This window comes from Phodopus roborovskii, unplaced genomic scaffold (assembly GCF_943737965.1).
Source record: "Phodopus roborovskii unplaced genomic scaffold, PHOROB, whole genome shotgun sequence".
Classification (NCBI taxonomy): Eukaryota; Metazoa; Chordata; class Mammalia; order Rodentia; family Cricetidae; genus Phodopus; species Phodopus roborovskii.
In genome coordinates, this window is record NW_026126407.1 from 22,978,404 (window position 1) to 23,000,105 (window position 21,702).

Below are 21,702 nucleotides of genomic sequence, written 5' to 3' on the forward strand. Positions count from 1 at the left end.
CCAACTTGGGCTACTTATCAAGACCTTGTCTCAACATTCCCAGAACATATAGTTTGGTGGATGATGAATATAAGATTGTAATTTCCTGGCCAGTAAGATTGCTAGCATGGAGGGTTGATGGATGGATGGATGGATGGATGGATGGATGGATGGATGGATATATATATATATATATATATATATATATGTATATATGTATATATATATATATATTTGTTGTTTTTTGTTTTGTTTTTCTGAGACAAGGTTTTTCTGTGTTCCTGGCAGTCCTGGAACTCATTCTGTAGATCAGGATGGCCTCAAACTCACAGAGATCTGCCTGCCTCTACTTCCTGAGTGCTGGGATTAAAGTCACACGCCACCAATGCCCAGATGAGGATATATTCTTGATAGTTCCAGAAAGGGATTCTATATCTTTTCCTTGCCTCCTACTCTCCACATTAGTGTGTAGATCCCATGTCTACCTCCTCAGTACATGTTCCATCTTGACCTGTTTATATGTAATACATCATTTGTTTGAATGCTTTATCGAGCCTGTAGATTTGAGCATTTAAAGTTGACAATGCTGACCAAACTTCATGGAACCAAAGTGTCCATCAAATGAGGTTTCTGATCAGAAATGATGAGGTATGGGCCCTGCCGTTTGCACCTAGAGCTCAACATTGCCACACGATGACTGACATTGACTCTGCTAATGACCACTTAGAATGTAGGAACAAGGAAGTCCCGTGACTGAGCCTGCTGTTTGGTGAAGACTCTGAACTGCTGTCATGTGTTTGGGACAGAGTCTTATCAGAGCTCAGAGTAGGGAGCTCCCATGTATTTCACTGTCTGCTTATGAGATAGTGTGTTGTCATGTGCTGCTTCTTGCCTCCAGGGGCAGTCAGCAAGAGGCATGCATTGTTGCTTGGCCACAGAGCTGCTGGCTGTGTGGAGTCAGTATAGCCATCTTTTCTTCCCTCCCAGCAGGTGAGGAGCAAGAGGCTTTGTGTTGTGACCCATGTGCTGGCCTGGGGAAGATGGTGCATTAGCCAGAGTGTGCTCAGCAGCTAATTCTAGCATTCAAGCTCCTGTGGTGTTTTAATATTCCAGAGAAAGAAGTTAAGATTGGAAATAATGTTGTAGGCAGAAGCAGTACTAGGGTGAGTGGGGTGAGATCTGTAGAGTATTGGCAGGCCAGCAAGATCAGTTTTACACTGAGAAGCAGTGGTTGTGAGGGTTGGTGAAGAACCGGAAGATCATGTTAAAACAAACAAACAAAAAAAAAAAAAAAAAAAAAACAGGGAAACTTGAGAAAGCTTCATTATCAGAAGGAAGGGAAATCATGGAGTTTGTATGGAGTGGCCATCTTCACACAGTAAGTCAGTGAATTGGTACATGTGACTGTGGGTGTGACTGACATTGGCTGTGCTTTAAACATGCAGGCACAAATGAGAAGAAGGCAGGGCCTATTTTTATGAATTTTAAGAATGGTTGAGGTTGTAGATGGTGAGTAGAAGTCTTTGGTGTGAGTAGGATTGAGTAAGGGATGTGGAGGACTCTGGGCTGGGGGAGTGATCTGCAGCTTGACCTGGCTTCCAGCCTCAGAAGCACATGTACATGTCTGATCTGTGCTCCAAATGCATGCAATCTACCTAACATACACATACAACTAGGGGGCTTCACAAGGAGCCTTTGGACAGGATTTAGTGTAGGAGTTTGTATTTAGTAAGACAAGGACTTAAAAGTCACATGGTTTGTTCTGGTAAGAAGAGTTTGTCCTCTAGGGTGCTGATGTATCCTAGTAAGAACTGCATTGAATTGTTGAATTATCTTCCTTATTTAGGCAAGAAATACAGCCTACGAATGGATCAGAACATCTCTGGTTAAGCCAGTAACAGAGAAAGAAGAAGGGGAAAAACAGCTGGAGACAGAAAATACTGAGGAGGCCAAAAGAAATTCAATAGAGGTAACCAAAGCAACTAAGCTCATTTTAAAAAGAGATAAAATTGAGGGGGTAAAGTGCTTACTGTCCAAGCATTAGGACCTAAACTTGGGTTCCCAGCATCCATATATAAGGGCAGGTGTGGTATTGCACAGTTGTAACCCCAGTGCAGGAGGATGTAGGAGTGTTAAGGCAAGAGGATTCTCACAGGTGTCACTGACCAGCCAGTCTTCCTGTATTAGTAAGCTCCAAGTTCAGTGAGAGACCCTTTCACAAACAATAAAGGGGAGAGTGATAGAGGAAGGGAAAGCATTGGACATGGCCCTCTGGACTCCACACACATACATACACACAGAGGTAAGTGCATCCCTCCTCCCCGCCTTCCCCTTCCCCCCAGACAGAGGTTGATATTGCAGTTGAGATGAGGGTCCTTTTATTTTGTTATGTTGGTATCAATAATTTAAACGTTATGATTCAGGATGGTATTATCTTAGTTCCAGGCTATAGGAGAGGAATGAAGAAAAATAGTGAAAGTGAAGGAGGGAGGGAGGGAAGTTGTTTGTAACGCAGAGTAAGTTGTCAGACACTTATCTCAGTCCTTTGGCCAGACTTAGTCACATGGTCACAGCCAGCTGTGCAGGAGCCTTCTGTAGTTATGAACCAAACTGTGACAGGTGCCGTCCTGTGGAAGAAGAGTAGGTGTATTAAACAGTGGCCTTTTGCTTTTCTATTTGGAAGCACCATGGTCTTTAGTGTGAGAAGCAAGGTGCTGCCATCTCTGCTTACAGCGATAAACAACAATAATAATATTCTGTTTCTTTGTTTGCCTTTTAGGATATTCATGCATTTGCAATCCGGAGCTTAGCAGAATTGACTGCCTGCTCAATTGAACTGTTCCACAAAACAGCGGCGTTGGTTCTGCATGGCCAGAAGCAGGAGGTGACAGCCTTAGAGAGGAGTCAGACGCTCTCCCAGTGAGTATGATGGTCTGCATCTCTCAAAGGGAACTGTGGAGAGGTTTTTCTTGCTCCTACCAGGTTTTAGAAACTTGCTTTTTTAAACAAGGTTCTATTCCCATTGCACATGGGTATGTGTTAGGATATTGTGTGAGCAGGGACAATAAGCCTGCCCATTTCATTAACAGCTTTGTTCTCTGAAAACTATTTCTTTGCATATTATTAGTGTCAGTAGGAGGGGACCTTGGCACAAGTAACAACAGAAAGTAGTTCTAAGTACTTCAGCTCTTAATTACAGTTATTAGTTACCAATGTTCATTGTATGCCAGACGCCATGCTAAGGGATTAACATGTATTAGTTCTAATTTTTACAGCAGCACACAAGGTAAATGATTAGCACAGCTTTACAAATGGAGGAGCAGTGGACCCCGGGCAGTTAAGGGAGGCTGCCCAAGTGTGACACATAATTTAAAAAAATTTTTTTTTTTGTTGGTTTTGAACAGACATATTTCAAAGTAATAAAATGTGAATAATTCCAGTAGGAAGGATACACCTAAGCCTAGTAGTTTCTAAATCTAAATGGGCATCCTTTTGTGTGTGTGTGAAAGAGACAGACAGATGCAGGAGAGTATGTGTACACACATGGGGTGGGGGGGGGGAAGGGAGGTGGGTGTTCGGTGCTAAGCTCAACGGCACTGCTCATAGTTTTCTGATGGGGAAGTAAGCAGGCTTCTTAGGAAAAACTTCTAGTAAGTGTGGCCTTACTTCGGAAGAGATTTCAATATTTACTTGTTGAAACATGCCTCAGAGAGCCAAAAAGGGACACTGTGAATAGTCAGGATAAGACCGATAGATAGATACCCCAAAATATGAGGATTCTAAGCAGACTTTTTTTTTTTAATAACCAAGTCCATTTAAATGGAAACAAACATTTATAGAAAATATTTGGTAATTTGGGCGTCGTTCTTTCCAAACTACTTCCTCTAAGCAGACTTTTAGTACTAGGAGGTCCTGTAACTGATCTTTTGAAGCTGTTATTTATAAGCTGAGTGATAGTGGCTGGCTTACTTAACTTTCATTAGTTTCATTGTTTTTCCAGCATTTTTGGGGCAGAGGCAGATGGATCTCTAAGTTTGAGACCAGCCCAGCCTGGTCTCCATAGTTCCAGGATATTCAGAGTTATATAGAGAGACTCTATCTTAAAAAAACAAAAACAAAAAAACAACAACAACAAAAAACCAAAAACAACAACAACAAAAAACCCAGAACAAAATAAAAACAAAAACCAACAATAATGAAACAAGACAATAATATCAGTGCCCATCTAACTTACGGTTGTGTTGAGAGAGTAAAGGAATCACACATGATAAGGAGAATACACCAGTGTTTGAGCATGGGGAATTGTCACAGTAGGTGTGGAAGAGCTGAGAAAACACATGGAGATGAGAGATGAGCAAGGACAGGGAGCTGGTTTTGTAACTCAGGCTGGAGGGACTTGGGCAAGAAGGAAGGGAGCTAGAAAATGGAGGGGCTGCCTCAAGGACTGGAACCTGGGAGAGGATGGTTGGTTCACAAGATATGATGAGGAAGAAAAGCATGGCTTCCAGAGCAGAGTCAGAGAGCTCTTTTACCCAAGAAGCATCCCTGGTAGCAAAAGGCAGGTAAGGGTCTGTCTGTTGCAGGAAGAAATGGGCACTTACCAGCACTTGACACCCCCCAGGTACTGATGATGGCCACAGGAACCCAGGATGGAGTACAAAGCAAGTGACAGAGTCACTCTGACTCCTAAGTGTATCACTTTAGAATTGTGTATTTCATACTGAAACACTGGGAGAGAAAGGTGTGTTTCTACCTTTTAAGGCTTCCTTCTCCATTGTTCTTAGGGGTGATGTGTTTAGTTTATTAAAGGAGTAGAAATAGAAAGAAGAACAGAACTTTTCTGATGTGTTCTTCTCTCCAGGTTGACAGTCATGTTGTGTAAAGACCTGGGCTCTCTGTCTAAAGAGTTCACCACCTGCCTCACCACTGCTGGGGTAAGCGTTCCTGCCTCGTGGGGCTAATGGCTGAATGCTTTGAATATAATTTACATACCATAAAGTTCATGTTTCAGGGTACAAGTTGATGGTTGTTAGTACATTTGTTTACAGAGATGTACAGTTATTAGAATTGGATTTTAGGACATTTCATCACAGCCCTGTAAGTTTTCCACACAGTAGCACTCCCTATTTCTTTTTCAATACTCCCCTAATCCTAGGCAATGATGGTGCATTTTCTGTCTCCACAATGCTTTCCTATTCTAGATTTTATTTAGTGAGATCACATGTGTATGTTTTGCTAGATTAGTGTGTTAGTTTTAAATTTGATCCTGTTTTTTAGCATGTGTTAGTTTTTCCTGTTTTTTATTAATACTTTATTTTATGGCTGAGTATACCACGTTTTATCTTTTTCAGTTGATAGACATTTGGACTGTTCCTATTTGTGATTGCTGTGAATGATGTTGTCGTGAACATGGTGTGAGCTCTTGTGTTAACATGTTTTCAGTTTTCTTGGGTTGAATACAGGATGCAGAACTGCTGGGCTTTGTAGGTGAGATAATAAATGTCATTGCTTTCAAAGTGGCTCCATAGTTTTCCATTCTTATCAGCAAGGTATGAAGTACCAGTTTTCCTGTATCTTTACCTATATTAGTTGTGGTTTCTTTGTGGGTTTTGATGCCTTGGTGAGTGTGAAGTGGTGCCTCACTGCTGAGTAGACTTGCATTTCTCTAGTGTCTAATGATACTGAGTGTCTTTCCACACACTTCTTGGCCACTTGTGTGGGTTTGGAGAGATGTTTGATGCAGTAACTTTAATTGGGTTGTTTGGCTTTTACTATAGACATGTAAGAACTTCTTGTGTCTTATGGAAGTCAGTTTGTCAGGTATGTGATAGGCACAGATTTTCCCTCAGTGCTTGTTTGCTTTTGCAGTGCTGGGGAGCAAATCCAGGGACTTATGCATGTACGGCAAATACTCCACCACTGAGTAATAGACCCAACTTTTGGGTCTTTGAGACAGGGTCTGTGTAGGTCAGACTGGCCTTGAACTTGCTATCCTCCTGCCTTTGCTTCCTGACTGCTGGAATTACAGGTATGTACAACTATACCTGGGTTCTTGTTTTAGTTTCTTGATAGTGTTTTATGTATAGTTTAAAAATGTCAACAAAATTCTACATTCAGTGGTCTTCATCATCACATACAACTTTGGTGTTTTAACTGAGAAGGTGTTAACTAATGGAAGATCAACTGAGCTCTTAACTTCTGTGATGAATGTTGAGTTAAATAGTGTGTGTAGTGTGAGTGGCAGTGTACACCTCATGGGTTTGCATTCTTCTGTCTCAGGTTCTATTGTAAAAGTCACCCCCTTCCCCACTAAAGTCTCTGTCTTCTTGCCAGAAGTCATGAGACAATAGACACATGGTTTTATTCTTACATCCTTTTTTTGAGCACCATGTATTGTACCATGGTGGTTTGCATGAGGAATGTTTGCCATAGACACATGTGTTTGGTCCCCAGTGCTGTTTTCGAAAGGTCATGGAATTTATAGGATGTTGAGCCTTGATGGAGGAAGTAGGTCACTGGAACTGGGCTTTGAGAATTTGTAGCATTGCAGTTCACTTTCTGTTCTTTATGTGACTGAAGGTGTTTTCAGTCAGTCTTCTGCTCTGGCTGTCTGCCTGCTCCACCTTAATGGTCTAAGATTGCTGAAGGTCAGCAAATGATGTGGAAGGTGATTGGGAAACCAGTGATCACAGAATGAGATAAACCAAGGGCACGAAAGCAGATGAAAATAACTCCACAGTGTGCATTTCATTGTTGTGGTGCAGAGTTGCTGTGGGGCTTACATTTAGCATAACTGTGGCTAGATGAAATTCTAAAGCTGGAGTTTGGATTTTTTCTCTTTGGAGTAATCCTAGGCTGTAGCTACTCTTCCTTCCTATTATTTTCTCTAAATGAGCTCTTGGGTTTCCTGAATAGAGTAATTTTGTGTGTTCTGTGAAGGCACTTCAAGGTGGCTTGTCAACTACAGAGTGCTGACATGTTCGGTTGAAATCCATGCTGTGAGGGCTGGAGAGATGGCTCAGTGGTTAAGAACACTAGCTGGCCTTCCAGAGGTTCTGAGTTCGATTCCCAGCGACCACAACCATCTGTAATGAGATCTAGTACCCTTTCCTGGCCTGCAGGGGTACATGCAGAGGCAGAACACTATGTATGTATGTATGCATGTATGTATGTATGTGTTTTGTTTGTGTGTGTGTGTATATATATATATATATATATATATATAATAAATGAATAAATCTTAAAAAAAATAGAAAAAGAAATCCATGCTGTGTATGCATGAAATGAGACAAGAGGCCTTCCTTCAGAATAGTTGAGGGGTTGACTGTGCTTGTTTTAGAATTGTTCTGAAGTTCTGAAGTTCCAACCGCCCTTCTAAAATGAAGATTACTTTCCTCTTATGGTTTATCTGCATATGTATTTCATTATTTTAATTTCTTTGAGTGCACTGTCTTGGTTTCTTTTCCTGCTGTTGTGATAGAATATTGTGACCAACACAGTCTAAGGGGGGAAAATTACAGGATGAAGTCCACCATGGTGGGAAATGAAGCAGCAGGAGCTTGAGGCAGCTGGTCACATTGTCTGCAGTCAGAAGAAGAGTGCAGCGGATGCCTGTGTGCTGGTCTTCAGCATTGCAGAAGCCCCTGCTTAGGGAGTGCTCCCACCTGCAGTCACTTAAGCCAGTCAGACAACCCCTCATAGGCCGCTCAGATACGGTCTCCCCGCTGATTCTGGGTACTGTCAAGTTGACACTGTCTTGTGTACAGACTCACCCCCAGTTTCCTCTCTTGTCCCTCCCTCCTAGTGCTTGGTGATCTTCTGTCTCTTAAATAGCCCTGCTTATACTGCCCTACCTCTCCCACCCTGTTGTCCATACACACAGAGACATGCCACTCCAGATTCCATCTCTTCTACTCAGCATGAGGATGGTACTAGAGGCTGTCATCTCTTCTGCTAGTGACATTCCTTCATTTCTCTGTTTGCCCGCATAAAACTCCATTTTGTGTTTACACCTTACAGAATGAAGATTTTAAAAAAGATAAATGTTTACCGGTTGGTGAGATGACTCAGCACTGGCTGAGAAAACTTGATGACCTGAGTTGAGAAGCCATGGTAGAAGAAGGGAACGGACTCCTGAAACATTGTCCTCTATCCTCCACACTCGTTCTGTGGCTCATGTGTACCCTGAGAACATGCATGCACACACACACACACACACAGAACATTAATAGCAGCAGAGCCCCCCAAATTACAAAGCAGGGCATTCTCAATTTGGTAGTGTAGAAAGGTGTAAAAAGGAGTTTACAGCACTGAAAGTTTCTTTGCAGAGATGGTCGAGATGTTCTGTGCCTTTGTTTATCCATGTGTGTTTCAAGGTGGGAACCTGTTCTGCTGTTGTTTTCTTAAGGTGCACTGTGACAAAACTCTCTCCTTTATTCCAGGTCAGAGAAAAGGCGGATGTTCTTAATCCATTAATCACTGCAGTGTTTCTAGAGGTCAGTAGTATGGTTTTTACATCCTTGACTCCGAAGGCATTATGCATTAATTTATTACCTCCTTAGTTTTTGCTGATACAGATATGATGTTCATTCCCCACTCAGTATTTGGAAGGTATAACAAAGCTGCAGGGTAAACTTGGATGGAAGAAGCCAGAGGCTGTCATTACTCAGTCCCTACCCCTTGACAGCTAAGGCACAGTTTTCAGTAACAAAACACCTGGAGACCAGCTGCTGAACAGGAAGGACTGATACTCACTCAGACAAGCACTATTTCTGAAGGGCTGCACCTCATGCAGAGGTGTTAGAAAACAAGGCTTTTGGCCATTTCCAAAGAAAAATCCTGTTTGCTAGAGTGGTACCAGATCGTGCATATCCTTGTCAGTCTATAAGTATTAGGACCTCAGGGTTGAAGTCTTCAGAAGAGGGGCTGGAGAGATGACAAGGTGGTTAAGAGCACTCTTCTAGAGGACCTGGGGTTTAATTCCCAGCACTCACATGACAGCTCACAACTGTCTGCAACTCCAGTTCCATGGACCTAATAATGTTCACACAGACATACATGCAGATAGAACACCAATGCACATAACAAAATTGTTTCCAGAGGAGGTGTGAGAGGATGCCATAGTTGATCAAATTGCCACCAGGGTGGTGTGGTTTCTGGAGTCTGTGCTTTCAGAATTCTGACAATGGAGACCTGTGATGACCTGTTTAGTACACACTTATGTAAAGCTAGTGAGAGAAATATGTTGGTTACTGGCTAGGTTTTAAGTATGAATTGAGGGTCAGTGAGATGGCTCAGTAGGTAAGGGTGCTTGTTACTAAGTTTGACAGCATGTGTGTGAGCTCCAGGTAGAAGGAGAGAATGAACTCATGAAAGTTGTTCTCTGACCTCCACAGATGTATTATAGCATGCATACTCCCACATGTGCACACACGAGTAAGTAAACTAAGAACCAACTCAACTGTTTAGTTCAAACTTATTTTAAGTTACTGCTAAGGAAATGCTTTTAACCTCCAACCACACAGCTTTGAGTAGCTTATAGCTCTTGTGATCAGTTATTTTTAAACACTAGTCTGTGGTTTAGTAGTTGGCAGAGTTGAAAGCATTTTGCTGCTAGGAGGCCTTCCTGGGCCTCCCCAAGTGTTCTGTAGTCCTCGGTTGGAGATGCCCTTCCTGGCAATCTTGTTTTAAGTGCAAGGAGCTATAACTAGGTGATTTCTAAGGTCTCTTTTGTCTGGAAAGTGTGTTATCAAGTGTCCCACTGAAGTTCTGATAGGAGTGCCAGCCATTGATAAGTCACAAAAGGCAGGCTAGGCTGTCTTGGTGTGAGTTCCCTGTTGCCATTTTGAACAGGCTATTCATACACACAAATTTGAAACATTCTTGTCCTTGACAATGTCCATTTCTGTTTGTGTAATGAACTACCTGTTGTTATTTTGGATGACGTGGTAGGGCTGGTCAGATAGAGATCAGATCTACACACTAAGTGTGATGATTCCCCAAGGCTTCTCCTCTCATGTCTACTGACCAGGCAGACCTGTCCATAACTGTCCTTACCTGAGTGCAATGCTTTGTCATGGCACTGAGTCATGGGAGAGATGTGGTGGTTCAGTGCCTCCTGAGAGCATGTCAGTTCTTGACTCAGTGTGGGAACAGATGTACCCATGCAGTCAAGTCTAGACAATCCTTGAATGTCAAGTTTGAGCAGCCATCAAAGCTGCCTTGTCTATTGGGCGAGTTGGGGTGATGCCATTCTTTTTGGTGTTGCCGTATTACTTCCCAGATCTGTCTTGTCCATATCAAGCGAGTGCAGTAGTCAGGCCTGTCTTTTCTTTACATCACACACTGGGTTGCAGACACAGGCCTGTCATCTTGTTGTCCTTCAGTGTTTTCTCTTTCAGGTGATTGTAGCCTTGTTTTCTTTCTGATGACTTTTCAATCCTGCCAGGCCTCAAACAGTGCCTCCTACATTCAAGATGCCTTCCAGCTTCTCCTGCCTGTGCTGCAGATCTCTCTTATCGAGAGCAAGACAGAGTCACCCAGGGGTGAGCTGCCAGCCCAGAGTCTTCTGAAAGAGCACTGAAGAACCAAGAACAGTTTGCCTGAGATCATGAAGGCTGAGAAACCCAACTTTCCTCAGGGAAGCCCTGCAACCAGAACATGACGTTACTGAGTGTGTGAAACCCAGACGGGCGCTGGCTCACAGGGCGCAGGCTTACAGGGGTGCCCGGGGTGTCTGCTTGTCTATGTGGCCGAGACACTCAGGTCCTACACTGCTCTTCCTAGTCTTAGAAGTAATAAATTATTTGAAAAGACATATTTCAGGAAAGTCAGTGGGACATTCTGGCAAAAATGCTGGACTTTCTTAGAAATATCAGAAAACACTAACAAGTTTGCCATGGATGTAATTTGTAGTCAGTGGGTTTTTGAACAGGAGAGAATAAAACATCAATTTGGTACCCTGAGGTTTACTACATTCTTTTCACCATGGGCTTTCTTTTTACTGGAATAAAGACTATGGCTTTTACAGAACTGAGACTACATAAGCCCCGAGTGAGATGGTCAGACAGCATCTTCTGCCCTTTCATCTTGTAGATGTTTGGCACAGAGGAGAAACTTGTAGCTACATGTATGAACCACAGCAAAGTGCCCTTTGGCTTCAAATGATTCCCAGCAAGACCCCTGCTCAACTTGTTTCAAGGCCATGCAGTTGCATGTCTGCAGATGCTTGAGTCTCTTTGAGATGTGTTGTGCACACCCTGCTTGAGGCTGCATTCATGCAGGGTGCATTCTTCAGTTGCCTACTCCAGAGGGAGAGGAGGCTCTTGGTGATGGGGTTTTTGTTGAGTCCTGTGAAAATGTTTACTTATAACAGGATTTAGAATCAGACATAATACATTTCCCCCTTGTTATCTCTTTGTTTTAATGTATTCGTTAGTGCACTTTGTAAAAAGTTCAACAGCTATTCTGTACTCTTAAGCCTTCTTTGCACTTTTCAACAATTAAAAGCTATTTTGGTATCCAGGCTTTTTAAAAATGTTTGTAAACTTCGTGGTTTTTATTGGCTCTGGTAACTTAAGAGCCCTGTCCTTCATCTTTGAACTCCTTTACAATAAAATATGATTATCCCAATTTATAGGTGTGATATTTAAAAAACTTTTAAGAATTAAGATATTTTACTTTAATGTTGTTCATTTTCATAAAAGGCTTAAAAATGAAGCATTTGAGAAGCAATATTCTGAGAAAGACCAGCCTCTTAGGTAATGTCTTGAAGGCCCTTGTTGAATCTGTGAGGGGAACTTGGACAATCCACACCCTGCTGACTCCAGCTGTGGTCCGCTTCTCACATAGCAGTCTGCTCATTTCTGTTCAGAAAGAACGCTTGCTGGTTATTGTATTGTCTGGAGAACTCCCATGTCCCTAAGTGTTTTGTATCTGTTACTTTCCCGGAGAGTTAAGGGGACAGCCACTTGTTGAGCTAAAGGTGAAGAAGAGTGGTGGGTGTTTGATTGACAAGTCAGTGCTGCACTTGCCACACACTGTGTTTCTGAGTGGTCTAACCTTGTGTGAAGACCTGTACAGAAGGAAGCCGTAGTGAGCCCCACACCTGTGTTTTCTGTGCACATTGCTGCTGTTGTGTACTGAAGTGGAAGTCAAGTGGCTGTGCATGCATTGGTACTGTTTGGGAATTGTGTGCATGTGAACAACACATTTGGATCCCAGTCCCATTTCTAATTTTCTTAGACCACCACCACAACATCCCCTCACAACTTCATATAAAAAAGATTATCTTCAATAACCCACTGGGGCCCCACATGTGCTATGTGTGGGGCCATCCACTGCAGCATGGACCTCACCTTGAAGACAGACTCATTCTTTCCACAGCAGCCATCATGAGCCCCTTCCCATCCGTGTCAGAAAGTTGACTGGCTTGACTTTTTTTTCAGGTTGTGTGCAGGCCACCACAGCTGCCATGAGCTTATGAGTGGCAATGTGTCTGCCATGTCTGGAAAACACTTTCTCAATGGTTCTACAAACTCTGCTCACACAGTCTGCCTACTCGTGGGGATGGGGTGTGGTATAGGTGTCACATTTGTATCTGAACATTCCACTCTCACTTATTTTCTACACATTGACCTAGATAGACTTAATTTTATTTTTTGAGACAGTCTTATTCTATATCTCTGGCTCATCTGGAGCCACATCTGCCTGCTTCTGCTCCCAAGTGCTGGGATTAAGGACTCACCACCTTGCCTAGCTTGTATAACTTGAAGGCACATTTATGAGCTAGAATGAGCAGTCTTATCTGAGTAACTTACAGTGACTTCAGGAATTTCAACCAAGATTTTAAACCCCAAGGGCTTAAGTTTTTCAAGCAACTGGAACCTCTTTTTACCTCTCATGTGGAACTGAATAATTCAGGCTGCATAGCTCATCTGTGTGTTAGAGGAGAAGTCCCAGAAACTGAACATTCTGAGCATTGTCCTCAGTAAATCAGGATGTGCTTAGTAGGGGTGTTAGTAAGGGTTCTAGAACTTACTAAGAGTAATAGAACTATAGAATGAGCTATTCTTTATAGAAAGGTTTATTAGGATGACTTATAGGCTGTGGTCCAGCCAATCCAACAATGCTGCCTAGGAATGGAAAGTTCAAGAATGGAGTAGATGCTCAGTCTGTGAGGGTGGATGTCCCAGCTGGTCTTCTGTGTTCACTGGAATCCCAAAGAAGTAGGCCCCAATGCCAGTGAAGAAATGGCAGGAGTGAGTGGGCAAAGTAGCAAAAGCTTCCTACTTTCATGTGTGCTGGGAGCGGGCTCTGGACAGGAGGTAAGGAGTAGGCGAGGGAAGAAGCGAGCCAGGCCAAAGTGGTGGCAAGAATCTTGCAATCTGACTGACTAGCAGAATTTTATTTATACAGAATTCAGTATCAGAGATAGATTAATGTTCCAAAATGTAGATCATATCATTTTTGTTTCTGGGTATGTGTTTAACTTCTCTTGCACATCTGGAGTCATAAATTTAATCATCATTGATGAACTGTGACGGAAAAGTTATCTTTTACATTCCTTTTTTTCTTAAATTTAGTCAGCATTGATAAACAGAATTACCTTTTATAATCATTTTACTCACCAACCCTAAAACCTAATTTTTAAGAATCTAGAGACATGACAGCCTATTCTCATACTAGTAGCTTTTGTGTCTTCAAGGGCACTAGACAGAAAGAAAACCTCCAAGCCAGCCCAGGGAAGATTGCCATGTCCAGAGCAGTGTCTTGTTAACTCTTGATGGTCAGAACAATCTTTAGGCAAAGTTGCTGCAGCTATTACTCAAATTCTGGCATGATATAATGTCTTACACTTTATATCTTATCATTTGTTTATATGTCTAATCCTGATATTCTGTTGTCCTTAGTCATATGACATCACAGTGGCTCTGTATGAGTTAATTTTCCTAAGAAAGGGAGGTCCTGACACCTCATTCTTTAATCATCTTTCCATACCATTCTTTGCCCATTAATATAAGTCCCTGTGTAGGACAGAGGTAACTTCAGCTAATCTAACTTTTGTGCTATATATGCTATGTAACAACCTGAGTGTACAGTGGGAAGAGGCTTGCAATCTGATCCACAGTCAACTCCTCTAGCCCACCAAATCTTGTTGACCTTTTAAAATTAACTTTATGTTGATTATCTTGTTCCTGATCAAGTACAGGGGTAGCTGTTTCAAGAATATCTCAGAGCCTCATAAAGAGATCTCTGGCTTCTTATTGTGAGTCACAACTTGCAAGGTGTAAGGAAGACTTTCAAGTAGTTAATAATTATCTCTTTGCAAGCGGGAGGGGGAGTGTGTTCAGGACCTTCCCGAGGAAGCTGAGAGGCAATGCTGGGAGAAGTATTTGTAGTTGATTCATAAGAGATTTCCCATCAGCCCAGTATCCCCAAAATGTACAAATATAAAAAAAAAAACCCTCAAGCATGCAACATGTGGAAATAAAAAACAAAAGTGGCATGGTGGCCGTCATGTGGCTCAACTTTGCTGAATTTTTCAAGCAGCTGTGCTGGCTTTATGATCTGCCATTCACCATTCCTGTCCTTATATGGGCTTCTTGCAGAAAGTGGCCCAAATTATAAAGGTGTGTTGATGGGAGATGTCATTCTGTAAATATGTTTCTCTTATTGGTTAATGAATAAAGCACTGTTGGCCAATAGGAAAGCAAGATAGGCAGGACTAGGTCTGAGGAGGAGCCCAGGAACGCTCTCTTGCTGGCAGGATTCGGAGAGGAGAGCATTCAGTGGAACTTGCTGGTGTTCATCTGTCTAGGTTGTAAGTTATTTCTCCCTGAATAAACACCTATTCGGCCTATTTGTTTATCCTGATCCTTATTAAATCCCAATAGTGTGTCTTCCCACTTCACGATCCGGATTAAGGCGTGTCTTCTCCCAGCTCAGAAGACCTGGATTAAGGCATGTCTTCATATTTCAAAGAGCTGGATTAGGAGTACATCTTCCTACTTCAAATTAAGCAAAAATCCCTCACAAGTGTGCCCTCCGTTTTTGGAATTTAGTTGATTCCAGATGTAGTCAAGCTGATAACCAGAAATAGATATCACAACTCTATAGCTCACTTTGGTGTGCTGTTGCAGGGTCAGAGGTATGCCAGCAAATACTTGTTTAGTAAAAAGAGAAGGAAAGGAAAGGAAGGGACAGAGAGAGGAAGGAAGGGAGCCAAGCAATACATAGAAATGAGTTTAGAGCATTCTGTCAGTACACAGGCATCCAGAGTGTGTGGTTGAACTGTGTTACTTCCCAGCCAGAGACAATGAAGCCTCTTAAGAGGCAGTATCAGGAGACTCAGCTGGGCCCTGTACCAAGGTCTTCTGATCTGTTTGTGTCTCTCCAACATTAGATCTCATCTGACTTCGGCTTGTGTGCAGATACTGGGCTAAGTGCTGAAGAGACAGAGTGTGCATGTTCTGTTACAGGTTGGTTCATGCTGGTGGCTCTGGCTGAGTCTTCTCCATGTTGCAGCAGCAGGGGCCTCAGAAGGAGGGAGTGGGTAGCTGCTCATAATGAACCATGGCTGGGTTGGGTGGACTTGTCTCCAGTCTGGTTGTCTAGTCAGGTTAATATTGCCAATGTTTATAGGTACGCTCATCACACCATTGTTGCTGCCTTGGCTGGTTTGTGAAGCAAGGAGCTGATATCCCTAGAATCTGGGACTACAGAATTATCAACCACCAACAGCTAAAAGGAAGCTCATATAGAGAGCACTTTGAACAGGAAGTACTATGGAGTGTACTTTAGTTCTCATAGGGTAATGGCACCCCTAGTTTTGGGGTTGCAAGACTAGTGTAGACAAACTCATAAATAAATCTCTACTCATTTTCTAGCTCTATGACAAGAAACAAGTGACCAACTCTTCAATTCTCTCTGTAAAATCAGTTTTGTGACACTGTCAATCAGTCATAGTAAATTAATCTGTGTAAAGCATTTATGGAGAGCCTGCTATGTGTGGTTTTAACCTCATGATTGTTCTGTTATTTCCTGAAGGGAACGACATGGAGATGCCTAGCTAATAATAAAACCCATTTGGAACCATCTGGTTAGGGTTTTCCAGAGCCACTAGGACTTGGCATAGAAAGGAGGATGTGGTCACAGAACATGTTTGCCACAGCAAGAACAAAGACCTCAGTGAGGTAAGGTCATCTGTGATAATTAGTGGTCAGAAAGGAGAATGCAGTATGCTTAGCAGCAACACTTGTCACACCCCCAAAGCTGGAAAGCAGCAGACTCTGAAACAGCCATCCTATATGGACTGCTCAGCAATTAGAGCAAGAACTCATAGTAGATCTTTGTAAGTGCTTGGGTCAATTCCAGAGGAATAAATTATGTGGATTGAAAAACAAAAACAAACCAAAAAGGCCTTATAGGCTACATGCTGCCTAATTCTATTTATGTAGCATTAAAATGACAATACACTCAGGACCTGGATTCATGTCTGATTTCTGTATGTATTTCATAGCCAGCTGATTCTAAAGATAGGTCAGTCTCCAGTCCCTTGAGGACTATAGAAAATGGGGGTGCATGTCTCATCTCAGGGCCCTGGCTGGAGGGCAGAGTAGCAGCAAAAAAACCTGTGGTATGCTGTTGAGAGCACTCAGCTGTGGATCACCACCAGAAAGGTACTACAGGCATACCGAGTCTTGGCTAAGGTCACATGGAGTCAGAGTTGGTTCGGCCATTTCCTAGGGAGGAGTGAACTGAATAGGAAGCATGGGACCTCTAGTTGGAAGGAATGCCCTGTGTCACAGGGTATCAGAGCAGGCTCAGACTTGAACTGAATTTGTGGACCTTACAATTGCATGTCCTGGTTGCCCAGCATCACCTAGGAAAATGTCTCAATTGAGTAATTGTTTTTGTCAGGTTGGTCTGTGGGCATGTCTATCGGGGAGTGTCTTGATTGGTATTTGACACAGGTGGCCTCCTAGTCCACTGTGGCACCATCCCCTCGGCAAGTGATCATGGGTTGTATAAGGCTAGGTAAGCATACATAGCCTATGGAGAGCCAGTAAGCACTGGCTCTTCCATGGTTCCTGATTGAGTTCCCAGCCCTACTTGCCTCTGCAATGGACTGTGACCTGGAAGTGTAAGCTGAAATAAACCTTTTCTTTCCCTCAGTTGCCTTTGGGCAGAGATATTTTCCACATTGGTAGGTATCAAACTAGAACAGTGTCCCTTCCACTGTCCCAAACTGTGATCCTGGCCTTGAGACAGGACACTCTGCCTCCAGAAGATTCCGACAGAGAAACACCTGTACCTGGAAATCTGAGGGTCTGGTTGGGGAGGGAGGGATTAGCATGGGCTTCTGGGAGATAAGAATTGTTCACAGCTGGCAACAGACTGGCTCCAGAGTCTGTAGAAGGAGGTTGGAGACACAAGAGAGGAGAGGGGATAGAGTGGACATGGAGTTCTAGAAGGTTAGCTTGTGAAGCAATTGATGGACCGGAAGGCATGGGCCTCCCATGACCCCTGTGCTCTCATGTGACCTGGCCATCCAGCCTCCACCACTTTCTTCTGCTTCATCATCTTGGTAATGTCTGATTGCTTATCACACAGAATCAGGAAGGGATCCCCAAGAAACAGAAAAAAAAATGTGCCTAGCCTCAGGACCCAGCTCACAGCCATGGGGATGAGGATGGAAGGAAATGAGGAAACGAGGAGGGGCCAACAGTAAAACAGTCCACATATACTCATTAAGACTTTTGTGTTTGTATTAGCCATTCATCTTTGACATGTGTTATGTACATATGAAAACCTAGGTGCTGAATTAATCTGAATTTCTCTGACTGGTGACCCCCTTCCTTATTCCTTATTAATCTATCACAGGCAAACTATGATTAGACCAAGGTATCTTGGACTATATTTTGCTTGATCAGAGTTCTGCTGGCTCTGCAGAGGAGAGTAGGGAAAAAAGATAACAGATGGTCCTAGAGTCTTACATCTAGCTTTGATAGCTAGCAGGTGGGAAGCCTCAAACATATTTCTTATAGGGGGTTTGTTTCTTCCCCTATAGCCTTGGAAATAAAAAAAAAACTGGAAATAGGAGCCAGTGGGATGGCCCAGCAGTTAAAGGTACTTGATGCCAAGTCTGAAGCCTGAGTTCAACCTATGGGATTTACGTGAAGAACCAACTCCTGAGAGTTGTCTTCTGACTGTCACAGACACAGTGGCATGTATATGGTCCTTGTAAACAAACAAACAAGCAAGTGAATAAGCAAATAAACACATAGGAAACAAAAAGCCCTCCCCCCCCCCCCCCAAACCCAGATGGAAATCTGTTTAGGATTCCAGGGTGCTTGGCTCCATCTGCTGGCCACTGTACCTTTCTGCAGTAATGCCACCCTCAATAAGAATTCAGGAAGGCTAAGATTTCTAGGAAATGTCTATCTTCTGTGGGGCCTCGGGGGAGGGCTGGACATGTCACAGTTGTCCCGAGAGTCCAGAGAGTTGCTATCATCTCTCGGTCATGTTGGTGCTATTTTCAGTCTTCTGAGAGCTCTCAGTTTCATTTACAGTAGAAGTCCCAAGTGTCAGGACTAGAGGATGCTGGAGACCATAGGGCCTGACGCTTCTGGCAGTCACAGAGGCCCATGTAAAAGAAGGGACTCACTCCAGGTCACACATACAGTTCACCTCTTACCTGCTTCCTCCTTCACCAGACCTTCTGTTCTGGCTGACCCCTATCTCTCCCCTGCAGCAGGCAGAGCCAAGTAATACCCACAGTGTTCTATCCATTTGTTACCATGACGACCAACTCCAGCTCCTAGCTCCAGTCTGACTTGGTGGGGTGTTCTTCCTTTTCTCCAAGCCAGAGCATTCCTGGAGGAATGAAATGTGGAGGGGGAAAGGAGGAGAGCCCCACATTTGTCTACAGCTCTGGTCCTCTTTTCTGCCTCTCTGATCCTCAGTTTCCCTGGGCCAATCAGCTCTGTGAGACAGCTGAGAAGGATGAATGGGTGGTTGGATTAAGAGTTAGTGAGCCTTCTGCCAAAGTATTAAATTTCCATGTCTCTGTTTTTTCCCAAGTCACTTAGAACACTAGGAGCTAACTGCTGTCTGCTAGCACAGGATCTATGGAGCCTCAGAGTAGAGAGGTTGTAGAGAGCAGGAAGTGATTCAAAAAGCAGCAGTGAGAAGAGAATATGACAGTAGGAGATAGAAAACGTCATGTTCATGGATTGGCAGAATTAATATTGTGAAAATGGATGTTTTAATAAAAGTGATATTCATATTCAATGCAAACCCCATAAAAAGTCCAGTGACCATGTTCACAGAGCTAAGAAAACAAATCCTAAAATCCATAGTGACACACAAACACCCTGCATAGCCAAAACAGTCTTGAGCAAAGAGCAACACTGGAGAGATGATCACATGTGAAACTCAAGCTACATGACTCATATTGATAAAGCAACCAGGCACAGCCACAAAGATGGGTACATAGACAAGCAGAAGAGGACCCAGAAATAACCCCAAGGCTGCAGTCACCTGACTTGTGTCAAAGATTCCAAAACACACATGGGAGAAAAGACAGTCTCGGACATCCCCGAGTAGAAGACTGAACTAGATCCCTCTCTCATGCTCTACAAAAATCATCTCCAAATGGATCAAACACCTTGAGTAAGGACTAAAACCCTGAGGTGAATACAGAAGGGCCTTTCAATCTACAGGGACAGGTAAGAGTTTCCTGAAAGGCTCCAACAGCAGACGGCAGCAAGAACAGACAAATGGGCTGCGTCGGAGTGAATGGGTACACAGCAGCAGAAATACTCAGTGAAGAGTCAGTGAGAGGAACCTTTGCTGACTTTCCATCGAACATGGAATTGCTGTCCCAAGCACACAGAGAACTAGGAGAGTTAACCCATACCATCCAGTCAGCAAATGGGGACATGGATCAGGCTGTCTGCAACAGAAGAAATTCAAGCTGTGTGTGTGATATTGCCTGCAGTGCCAGCATTTGGGAGGTGGTAGCAAGATCAAGAATTCAAAGTTATCCCCAGCTACACACCCAGTTTATGGCTAGCCTGGGTTATTTTGAGTCTGGTCTTCAAAACAAAATGCAAAACAAAAAGAACAAAAGTAATACCAATAAAGACATGAGACTAACATTTAACATGTTTAGCCACAAAAGAGATGCAAATCAAAACTACACTGAGACTCCATCTTGATCCAGAGTGGCTGTTTTAAGAAAACAATCATGCCAGTTAGTGGTGGTGCACACCTTTAATCCCAGCACTCAGGAGGCAGAGGCAGGTGGATCTGTGTGAGTTCTAGGCCAGCCTGGTCTACAAAGTGAGTTTCAGAACAGCCAAGGCCGTTACACAGAGAAATCCTGTCTCAAAAAGCCAACCAACCAACCAACCAACCAAAAACAAAACAAAACCAAGCCTAATGAAGGCATGGAGGCTCACACCAGTAGCTCCTGAACCTCGGAGGGTCACCATGAGTTTGAGGTCAGGCTAGACTATGGTGTGAGAACCTATTTAAAAGTGACAAAACCAAAACCAAACCAAATAAAAGCAAATGACATCAAATATTGGGACAGAAAGGATGGGAGAGGCCTGGGGAGACAGGGAGGTGGGGGGATAGGGTGGGGGGATAGAGGTGGAGGGATAGGGTGAGGAGATTGAGAGGTAGGTGATAGAGATGGGGGAAGAGGTGGGGGGGTAGAGGAGGGGGGTAGAGGTGGGGAATAGGGTGGAGAGATAAAGAGGTGGGGGATAGGGTGGGGGGATAGAGGTGGGGCAGATGAACCTGCTGCCCCAGGACTGAATATTTTTCCAGTTCCATGGTTCCCCTGCCCCTCCTGGCTTGCTGTCTCTGAGAGGCCCCACATTTTCCCAGCAACCACAGGACACAGTTTGTCACTCTCAAAGTTGCTCTTCCCCCTTGGTGGTGGCTTTGGGGAGGGAGCTTTCAGTTCTTCAGGGAAAGCAAGTTTCAAGCTATGGCAAATGCTGCTGCTGTGTTCTGCTCAACAGGCTGGCTGTCACTCTGGGTTTCCTCCAGGACCAGTTGATGACTCTGTCCTCTACAAGCCACCCTCAAGGCTGCCAAACTCACAGTGGTTGGTTTGGTCTTCTTGAAGTGAACTACCTGACCGCACAGAGCCCAGACTGTTGGTGCCGGGAGGTCTTTGCTAAGTGATGCTAGTGCCTTCCCAGGGCTCCAGGCTGTCCATGCTGTCCATGCAGGGCCCAGCTCACCTTTCCTTTCTGTTGTGAAGCCGTCCTGGGTGACCTGCAGTACAGGACTCCTTCCTTCCCAAACTTCTCGGGACCTTTGTGCCCATTGTTCCAGAATTATGTCACATCAAGGCCTCTTTTACTAGGTTATGAGCCCATTACGTTGCTTGTGAGAGTAGAACAGGAAGATGCTAAATTAATTTGAAATAATAAGAGCTGTTAAATATAGAGGCTGGCTCTGGGGAGATGGTTTAACTGGTAAGGTACCATTCAGGCAAGCATGGGGGTTTGTGTTTCATCCCAAAACCCACATTTAAGCAGCCAGTGTTTCCTTGTATAAGACTTGTACTTCCTTGGTTAAATTCATTGCAAGCTGTTTTATTGTTTTTGAGGGTATTGTCCCTATTTCTTTCTTGGTACACTTGTTGGAGCCAGAAAGGCTACTGATTTTTGTGTGTTAATTTTGTATCCTGCAACTCTGCTG

General features: G+C 43.5%; 1 protein-coding gene across 3 annotated transcripts in view; it reads left to right on the top strand.

The window, feature by feature from the left end:
- The window catches only part of Fam114a2 (family with sequence similarity 114 member A2), a 30,404-nt gene extending 19,467 nt beyond the window's left edge, over nucleotides 1-10,937 (top strand). For all 3 annotated transcript variants that reach the window (XM_051180630.1, XM_051180633.1, XM_051180631.1), the window contains exons 10-14: nucleotides 1,826-1,948; nucleotides 2,759-2,898; nucleotides 4,841-4,913; nucleotides 8,421-8,474; nucleotides 10,427-10,937. In XM_051180630.1, the coding sequence (XP_051036587.1) occupies nucleotides 1,826-1,948; nucleotides 2,759-2,898; nucleotides 4,841-4,913; nucleotides 8,421-8,474; nucleotides 10,427-10,561 (525 nt within the window). In that variant the 3' untranslated portion in view covers nucleotides 10,562-10,937. The remainder of the gene's footprint in view (nucleotides 1-1,825; nucleotides 1,949-2,758; nucleotides 2,899-4,840; nucleotides 4,914-8,420; nucleotides 8,475-10,426) is intronic.
- Nucleotides 10,938-21,702: the final 10,765 nt, after the last annotated feature.